A 10,003-nucleotide genomic window follows, 5' to 3' on the forward strand; every position below is an offset into this window, starting at 1 on the left:
GACTACTATTAAACAATATGCATGTTCTTACCATAGAATGTTTAAAGGGGACATATTATACCACCAGGTGTGAGTGTGATTAGCCTTGGTATAATATGTCTCCTTTAAAGGGAAACCTTTTGCATTGTGGGTAGTTCATACAAAGGCAAGAATGGTGAGTGGGAGTGACAATCATAATAAAGGTAATAAGCCCCAGCAGCCACTCCTGTTGATCATCTAGGGCAATCACACAAGCATGTGTATCTCAATCGAGGTTAGGGGATTATTGAAGTCGCGTTAAATAAGGTTTGCTCGTGTTTTAAATAGCATTCTTAATTGTCCCATTGTATTTGTGTATTTATATGTATTGAAATGTTGTTCTGTTTGGTTGACCTACTGTTTATATCTATTGCACATTTGTAATTCTCTTTTTTATTTGTATCTTGTTATCAGGGCGTAGGTGAAAAAGAGCGCGTGCTCTCATTGGCCTACCCTGAAAAATATGGCAGCTGTTCTGCTCCGGACCAGCAGGGGCAGTAGGATGTTGTATTAACACGACCTCAACACCAAAACCCATCACACAAACAAGGAAGAACTAGAAGAAGAAACAACAACAACCACAACAAAGTTAACGCGACGCAAATTGAAGGTATGCCAACTAAAGGACGGCGTTCTCTTTAATCAATCAGTGTTTTTATAGGTTGACGTATATTTATCCAAATGTGACGATGTGACCACTCGGTTGGGTTCGGGTTGTGTGTTCCTCGGCTCCTTGCTAGATGAGCCTTAGCTAACGTTAACTGTAATCCACATCCTCTGGTTTCAAAGTTGTACTTCGAAATACAGTTTATATGTCTCATTTGTACCTGAAACAGTGTGATTAACGGGTTGTTTCGCTGTGGTTTATCGCTAAGTTGGTCATGCAACAGGACCTAACTAGCCACTGATATCATCAGGAACAGGACCCCAACACACGCTGTGTAGTCTCGTTAATAAGTAGTTTTAATGTTGTTTTTACCATCAACCAAGACTCGACATGCATATCAGCTATTCAGATGTGTTGTTTACATTTCACGTGTTGCCGCCCCAATAAACCGATAAGATCCAGAACCGGGAACAGGAAGTGAAGGTCACAATTAGGTTCCCACAGGCACTGAAAATGTGATAATACTCAGGATAAATAATCACGTTTTGTAAAATAGATGCACGCCTCGTGTGGGGGGATGATCTTAGTGTAGTGTTACAATGTCATGGTATGGTATCCGCGTACAAAATCTACATGTGCTTCTTTCTCTTCCATGATTTCCCACAGTTCGGTAGCACCTTTGGGAAGGCAGAATGGTGGATTCTGGGGTGTGGGACATCGGCGCTCGGCTGGGCCTTTGTCTGGCTCTTTGCTGCACATTGACACCCTCACCTACGCACGCCTACATCTACGCGGTGAGTCCTTTCCCTTGCATGCATAATCAATAGTATGATGTAGCATATACAATAGCATTTATTACTCATATTGCTTGGATATGGATATATTTTTTCCGCATGTTCTTCTTTTTAATTGTTATTACTCTCCTTCCTTCTCCGGTATATTATAGCATTATGTGAATATGAGCGCATCATTGTTCGAGGACCTGCCGGCGTTGTTTGGCTCCGAGCTCCCCCAACAGGGTCTAAGGGTACGAAAGAAGAAGAGAAGCATGATCAGAGCCAAACGATTGTTCTGATCCCCTCATAATGCTAATGTGTTTCCTTCTGTCCGTCAGGGTGTGTTAGTGGCGTCTCGTCCAATGAATGCCTGTTCAGCAATAGAGCCAGCCCCATTGCCCCCCCAAGGCAATGCCAACCTCACTAAGTTCATAGTTCTGATCAAACGTTATGAATGTAACTTCGACATAAAGGTCAGTCATTGCTTCAAATTTAAATCAGACAGCTTTTATTATTGTGTGTGTGTGTGTGTGTGTGTGTGTGTGTGTGTGTGTGTGTGTGTGTGTGTGTGTGTGTGTGTGTGTGTGTGTGTGTGTGTGTGTGTGTGTGTGTGACCAAAAATATTTTAGTTTATTTGTACATAACCAAGATGGCCGCTCGGTACACAAGTACAGTAAAATAATAAGTCTATGATTTTTTTTCCTAGGTCCTTCATGCCCAGCAGGCTGGCTATAGTGCTGTCATCATCCACAACATGTACTCGGACGTCCTGCTCAATATGAACGCCAGCAATGGTGAGGCCTTCCCTAGCAAATGTATTTCATTCATTGGTCCTCTTTCCCCTAGTGGGCTCCCACCAAACTGGCCTTTAGAACCAAGAGGGAACCAAGTTGGCCTGGAGGGGATCTACGACCACCGCTTGGCTTCAAACAGATTCAAAGTGTTCTTAATGATCTGAATAATTGTCTCTGTCACAATTTTTCTAGTCCTCATTGTGAACCATAAAAATACAAAAATAAATTGCATGAAAGTTAAACAGTTAAGTCAGTAAATGCAAATACACATAAGAAATAGACATATTCATTAAGAAGTCTTCTTGCGGTCAGGTTGTGTATATTGTCGATGGTAGGCTCTACTCTGATCTGCCTGTAGAAACCATCGCGGAGGAGATCGACATCCCTGCAGTGTTCACCAGCTACTATGCCTCCCAAGTTCTCCGGAAACATATAATTCCAGATGAAGGGTAAGTGCATAGGCCCACGAGGGCCTGTTTGAAACCTTCGCCGTTATTGTTTTTATTTCCTTTTTTTTTTTTTATTATTATTATTAAATCCATGATTTAAGGTGTTGAAAAATGTATTTTTTAAGATTATTTAATTATCACAACACATTAGACAAAGCTTGGATTTGCCACAGCAGGCAAATCCGGTTGACATGCCCTTAAATATCTCAACCTGTGGTAACCCTGTGTAATGTGTTGCTGCTTGTGTTCCCAGGGCTTATGTGATTCTGAAGCTGGAGGTGGCTTTCCCGCTTGTGTACTATCTCATTCCCTTCACGGGAGTGGTGGGCCTCATCATGCTGGTTATGGGCCTCGTCATGGTATGTGGCCCTGTTGTGTTACCATGGTGATGATTTTCAATGGCCTTGCGGGTTGTTCTGGAGGGTACACCTCACCATTGAGTTAATAGATTTTTCCTTCAAAATGTAGTGAGAAATATTTATACACGTGCATCTCAATAAATTATATAATATTGTGGTTAATGTACTTCATTTCAATAATTCAAGCGAAACTATATAATATAGATTAATTCAATGAATCTATATCAAAGATATTTTTTTCTTTTGCTATGATCAAATAGGTAAATTGTCCTGTATTAATCTTTTCTTTCTTCTGACTAATTTAATCAGGTTGTACGCTGTGTGCAGTACAGAAAACGTTTGAGGAGGAATCGCCTGTCCAAGGAGCAACTGAAGCGCCTTCCAATCCACAAGTTTAGAAAAGGTAACCTTTTGGCCTCAACCAGGTCATCCGCATGCTTATACACGGCTATTGATTATTCTGCTTATTACTGGGAGAATTGCTGGACATTTCCTGGAAATTCCTAGAAATAACTAATGTAATTTCCATGTGATTAACCCACAAGATACATTGGCCTTGGAGTAGTCCATGATTTTTCCGTCGCCTGTTCTACGGAAACACACAGACACACACACACACATACACATACACACACACACACACACACACACACACACACACACACACACACACACACACACACACACACACACACACACACACACACAGTTTTTACATTATATTCATGTTTTTTGGTGTTCATCTACAGTATCTTTACTTCCTAGCAATAAACATGGTTCAAGGGCCATTCTCGGTTCTTAGCGCCACGTTATTTAGGATTATGTTTTACAGTTTGGATTGGACTGAGCATGCTTCTTTCAATTCAAATCTGCCTTGTATGTGTGATATGTTACATGGCAGAGTTGCATTACCATTGATGATATTTTACATATAATGTATTTGATCTGTGATCTTTTTTAGGTGATGACTACGATGTTTGTGCAATCTGTCTGGATGACTACGAAGACGGAGACAAGCTGAGGGTATTGCCGTGTTCTCATGGTAATTAACTTATTCACTGTGCTTTGCATTTTCTACGGTGTTTATCATTTTTTGCAAAAAAGCACAGTTGGTTTGACTATTGCGTTATTAAATTGTCTATTTTGTGATAATTATTCGTATTTTTTGGAACGACCAATTTTGAGGAGTCCTTATGAGAACACTGAAAGGTTGTCTCAAATTTTATGAACATGATTATTATTTTTCTGCTTGCACAGCCCTGGGTACCTAACGCCAAGTATGTTCAGAGACATCCATTCCTCTCCCATTGATATACACCCACCATCCTCCCCCTTCTCCAGCCTACCACTCCAAGTGTGTGGATCCATGGCTCACGCAGAGCAAGAAGACCTGCCCCGTGTGCAAGCAGCGCGTCACCCGGCCCCACCCGGACCACCCCGAGTCCGAATCCGAGGAGGAGGAGGAGGAGGAGGAGGTGGTGGTGACCGCCCGGCGCCGGGACCCCGAGGGCGGCGGCGGCGCCGAAGGCGACACGGAGCGCACGCCGCTGCTCCGGCCCTCCAACCCCGGCTCCCCGTCCGGCAGCCTGGCCAGCTCCTACTGCGCCACGGTCACCGTGACCACCGCCCAGTGCCTGGCGCCGTCCCCCCGCTGTGACTCCCCACTGCTGGGGGGCTACCACGGCTACTACTCCCCCGAGGAGAGCTCAGACTCGGAGGGCGAGGGCGCCGGGGAGGTCGCGCAGCCCACCGAAGACGACACCGCCCGGCTCTTGGGGACAGGTGGGCTGAACGTCTGAAGGGGGGGGGGGGGGCGCACGCACAAGCCCCTGGTCTACTCTGGTCCCGAGCCTCCTAGGTCGTTTTGTCCTGACGGGGATTCCGTCTAGAGGCGTGCCCCTCCCCTCCCCGCGGCCTCTAGCAGTCCGTGCGCGTGGATGTGTAGTCGTCACTCGTGACCCCGTCTTTAGCTGTGGAGATTTTGGAAGAACACTCGTCACTTTGGTGTGATTGTGTCAGAATACTAACCCCGATAATCTGTAATCTGTTTTTTGACGCATTCATCGAATATTTCATAGAGCCAAAGCAACTGTTTAATTGAACCACCACCATTACCACTGACACGTATGGATATATGTAGCGATCGTATCACACGTGAAGTAAACCTGTAATTTATCCTAAGCCTGATTAATCAAATGACAAATGGGTTTGAGGTAGTATAAGCAATAATGTAAAGAAAATAATGGATTACACCTAAATGTCGGCGATACTCTTTGCTGATACCTGGCCCTTGTGTAATTATTTTAGAAACTGTGCAATGTATCAGAAATATTTAACATTTCTGATTTTTCTTGTGTTATTGAAGTCGGTCAATATTTGGTAAAAAGTTTTCTGTTTTTATTGAATACACAACTTATTAAGGCTGGTAATGGGGATAAATTTGGAACAGATTAATCTAAACTAAAAACATTCAGTGCTGGTAAAAATGATGGAGAAAGCAATTGACTACGGGAAGGAATTTCCATAAGCACCAACCGAGACAATATAAGGGTTTTCTGGACCATTTTCAGCTCCAAACTATTTTTTTAACTAAAATGTAACATCATAATGTCCCCAAGATATCTATGTTTTTAACACTTTCTTTTAATTGTTATTCATACTCTAACTTGTTATTATTGTTTTCAAGCCTTTGTAAATGGTTAAAAGCCTTAAGGTATTGCATAGTAATGGAGTTCCTATAGTTAACAGTTCTGTGGCTTTTACTCAACACTATTGAGTCTGTTAATGATCTGTGTACATAAATAATTTCTTAGATTGATCCAATGTGTCATCTGTATTAGAAACGTTAGTGGGTTTGTAAATGGTGCAGCCTGTGAAACAGATTTTCTTTTTTTTTTCATTATGCATTTGAGAATGCATAATCATAAAAACTGCAATGTTACTACATTTTTGGTGGACTTCTGCAAAATGTATAACCATAGAAATGTTTTTAACTGTAAGAAAGGAACTGCAATTTATTATTTGCAAATGGAAGAGACAAAATTTACGGTTCTGTTTCGTGTACGTCGGCAGTGACTACGTAGCCCGTTCGTAATAAAAACAAACAAACAGGAAGTTAGCATCAGACCAATTCCAGTCAACTGTTATCTGACTGCTTGCCAGCCATTTCTACTGCCAACACAAATCTTTAACTCAGTCTTGATTGACACAACATTCTTGCACTTTTGGTGATGCGGCTTGGAGGAACACTCAGCATCACCTGTTGAAATCATTCTGATGGGCCGTAAACTGACTGCAACATGGTGTAGCTGCTTCGAGATTTAAGATTAAACTGCTAATGCAGCCTACCACTTGGAGTGGTAGGCTGGAGAAGGGGGAGGGTAATGGGTGTATATCAATGGGAGGATAACATAACCACACATTTTAACGTTTTCTAGCTAGGATAAGAAACATTTATGTATAGTAGATGTCTGTTTTGGACCATCAGGAGAACAAGTACACACACACTCCTGGATACTTCCCTGGTGCCACTCACAGCTTAATGCTGCTTAAATTGAAAAAAAGAAAAGAAAAATTATAGCATGTTGTTTTTTAACTCCAGTAAATAGCTTTTTCTAAGTAACCGTTTTGTATAACCTAAATCAAACTGCATCTTTGAGTGTTGTTGGTTCAATGTGGTTGAATTGATCTCGTTCTGTCTGACACCTTTCGGAATGAAAAGGAAGAGGGCAAATATTTATTTTTTTATGCTTCCGACATAATTGCTAATCAACGGCTTGTTGAAAAATGCATGAAGAATGATTTAGGGGGCGCCCCGATGACTCACCGGGTAGAGCTTGTACCAACCCTCTCTCTCCCATACCTTTCTGTCTGTGTCACTATCATAAAGCATAAAATAATATAATGATTTACGTTATGTTGACTAATTAAAAATTACATGATTGAGAATGATTATTTAAGGTAATTCAAGTATTGTGTGGGTGTGTGTATGACTTTTTGTATATATATATATATATATATATATATATATATATATATATTTAGGGCTGCAACGATACGCGTATCGAAACCGAAATCGCGACACTCAGAGCCACGAACCTGTCTCGCGGTGTGAGAAGGCAGAAGCGCCCTTTCTAACTCTCCGGTCAAATTTTCAGATTGAAATTTGCTAATAATTTGTCGAAGTCCTCATATGCGATATCAACGACATTTATCCATAGTGGGCCAAGCGCGAAAAAAATTGACTTTGTGATCCCTGTCTCTATTGTTTTGTGTGATTTGACCGGCAGTTTGTCTGCTTAGGTCGGAATGAAGCGGCCACCGATTATTGACAGGATGGGTTCTTTATTCTACTGGACTCGTTCTGACGTCACTCACACACACACATACGCACGCTGCCATTCTCACGCACACACATAGGCCTACGCTACTCGTAACACTATGCCTCGTTATTGCGACGTTCGTGTTAGACGTACATGTTTTTCCCCATCTATTGAAAGTTAGGATATTAAACATGTTGCATTCTATACGGCCTCATTATTTAAGCTACATAGTCTAATAAGGAGCGCTAATAGGATATTTGACTAAACCAACCAAACTAGTTGAGGGTTTTTGCCTACCTGCAAGCATCCTCCAACTGCAGTCTTTGGTTATTTATTTATTAATTTAGCTATACTTTAATAGTATTCTTTCTGTTCAAATCTGTTCAGTGTTCCAAATTATTTGTTATTAAATGTTAAGTTAAGTTAATTGTTATATTGTTGTTTAAATAAAATGCTTTTTAAATTAAAAAAATCGTGGGATGTATCGAACCGTGGGTCAAATATCGTGATACAAACAGAATCGTGAGTTTGTGTATCGTTACATATATATATATATATATATATATATATATATATATATATATATTATTTTTTATTTTTTGACTATCATGTATAGCGCTATATGTATATATCTATATATATATCGTAATAGTTTGAGATAAAATGTTCAAATGTAGTTTGTTGGTCACGCTATGTCTTGGATTCAAAATGACCAAAAATACATTAATATTGATTAATATATGTTAACGGTTAGGATGGCCATTGTAGGTTCTCCGCTGGCTTCCATTTGGAAGTGTTCCATGTGTCTACATAGCAGCTCACCATTCACTATTGACTTAATAACACTTGATCTCCTCCCAAATCCTGACAGTCCTCCCTTCTCTGATCTCTGATGCCTCTCAACCTGAAAACAGGGTCTCCTCACACTCAGGCCCTAACTTCTGCCCATAAGATATCAAAGCTTTTTCCTCATTTTTAATGAGCTCTTGGTGTGTAATGCGGAGACCTTCAGCGGCTGATTAGGCAGCGCTCTTAATCCTTGCATACAAACAAGGTTTCCGTTAGGGCTCTGCATGACCCAGCTTGGCACCTTTCAGGCAAAGAATAGCAGGTGCTGATTGGAGGACTACTTTCCCATAATGTGCTGGCTCAGTAGCTGTTTGCATGTATATCTCAATTAGCAGGATGTGTGTGCTTCCAGAATGTGGGAGAACAATAGTTCATGGTTTCATTTTCTTATCAAAGGCTGATAATGTGAATAGCATATGGCCATTCATTCAGCATGAAAGTTGACATTATATGAGACTAATCCGTCGTTTGCAATACCTGGGAACAATGAAAACTTTACCAAGGACGAAAAAAAACATGTTCTTGTCCACGTCATCCTAATTTCATGTAGCTTGAGGCTTGAGCAAATTTAAACTCTTTACTGAAGTCGTTAGTGGTTGGGAACAGAGATGTCTGGCTCCTTGCCTTCCTGGTGTTGTAGACCGGGGTCCTGTTTGCTTCTTCTGCTGCTGGTCTCCTCGTCAGTAGTGCTCTCCTCTGAAGGGCTCCTCCAGGAACAGGTTGGTGACCATCTCTAATGTTGTCTTCTTTATTGGATGTACTTGTTGTTTTAAGCACTGAATACTGCCAATGCTGAAAAAGGGACTTGGGATTATAACATAATTTTACTACTAAATTATTCAGAGGAGACGCTTTCTAACCAAAGCTTACTGTGAATTCAATTCAGATGCAGACACTGGGAGTTTCAAACTCACAGCACTTTACTATCTTGTAACCGTGTCAAGTTGTGACAATTATACAGCAATGCTTCTTTTTGAGTAGAAAATATTCACAATTTGTGTGAACAGTTGGTGTGTGCAGATGTGAGTGTGTAGATATAAATATACTTGTGCAGATATAATAGGCCTACTTATTTATGAGATAAAGTCATCAAACCCACTTACTTTTATTTGAGGTTGTTTAGTATAAAGAGGTGGCGAGAGATAAGCAGATACACAGCACATTCAATGCGGGTCTCCCATGAGTGGCTCATTATGGAGTTGAATTTTTTTTTTACAGTCTGAATCAGTGTAGCCCAGGCCTACTTGATGCAAAGGACTGAATACCAAATTTCCACTGCAACTATTTTGTATAATGTCATGCTTCCCTTGTGGCTATGTGAGGGTAACGCAGCATATATGTTTGGTCCTACTTCCTAGTGGACAAGTGAGGGAAGCTTAGATTCTTAAAATACGTAACAATAATGCAATGCATACTATATTCTAGTGTCTATAACGTGTTGGTAAATGTGTTATCTATATTGATATATTCATACCGTTCATTCATCCTTTCATTACTCACCATTATGTTTGTGCTGATAATAGGTTATTTCAGATTATGCCTTTCACCAGAACATCTTCTCCATCTGCCGGGACCAGTCAGGGAGGAATTGCGGTTTGGAGGGAGAATCTAGAGATGGCCGGAGCGCTCCACAACGGGCCCAGGATGTGCTTGGGGTTGTCCTGGGAGACCGACCAACAGGCACGCGTGTCTGGCCCAGCGTTCTTCTGGATTACATGAGGAAGCAATGGAAGTTCAGAGCAAGGACAAAGAAAGGTGTAACAAAACAAACGTGAAATATGAAATGCCTCAGAATGATCAGTGCATAGATAGCGATAATGTAGTAGATA

The 10,003-nt window shown here is 41.1% G+C and overlaps 1 protein-coding gene across 1 annotated transcript; it reads left to right on the forward strand.

Moving 5' to 3' along the window:
• The first annotated feature begins 518 nt into the window (after nucleotides 1-518).
• rnf167 (ring finger protein 167) lies at nucleotides 519-6,954 on the forward strand. Its single transcript, XM_030361639.1, has 10 exons — nucleotides 519-628; nucleotides 1,292-1,419; nucleotides 1,572-1,652; nucleotides 1,740-1,874; nucleotides 2,108-2,195; nucleotides 2,554-2,644; nucleotides 2,898-3,003; nucleotides 3,313-3,406; nucleotides 3,965-4,045; nucleotides 4,345-6,954. The coding sequence occupies exons 2-10, from the start codon at nucleotides 1,318-1,320 to the stop codon at nucleotides 4,800-4,802; spliced, it is 1,236 nt and encodes a 411-aa protein (XP_030217499.1). The 5' UTR covers nucleotides 519-628; nucleotides 1,292-1,317; the 3' UTR covers nucleotides 4,803-6,954.
• Nucleotides 6,955-10,003: the final 3,049 nt, after the last annotated feature.

This window comes from Gadus morhua, chromosome 7 (genome assembly GCF_902167405.1).
Source record: "Gadus morhua chromosome 7, gadMor3.0, whole genome shotgun sequence".
Taxonomy (NCBI): Eukaryota; Metazoa; Chordata; class Actinopteri; order Gadiformes; family Gadidae; genus Gadus; species Gadus morhua.

Coding starts and splice junctions, on each gene's coding strand:
- rnf167 (XM_030361639.1), top strand. CDS start 1,318: ATGGTGGATTCTGGGGTGTGGGACATCGGCGCTCGGCTGGGCCTTTGT. Junction 1,420..1,571: donor CGCACGCCTACATCTACGCG/GTGAGTCCTTTC, acceptor GGTATATTATAG/CATTATGTGAATATGAGCGC. Junction 1,653..1,739: donor TCCCCCAACAGGGTCTAAGG/GTACGAAAGAAG, acceptor TCTGTCCGTCAG/GGTGTGTTAGTGGCGTCTCG.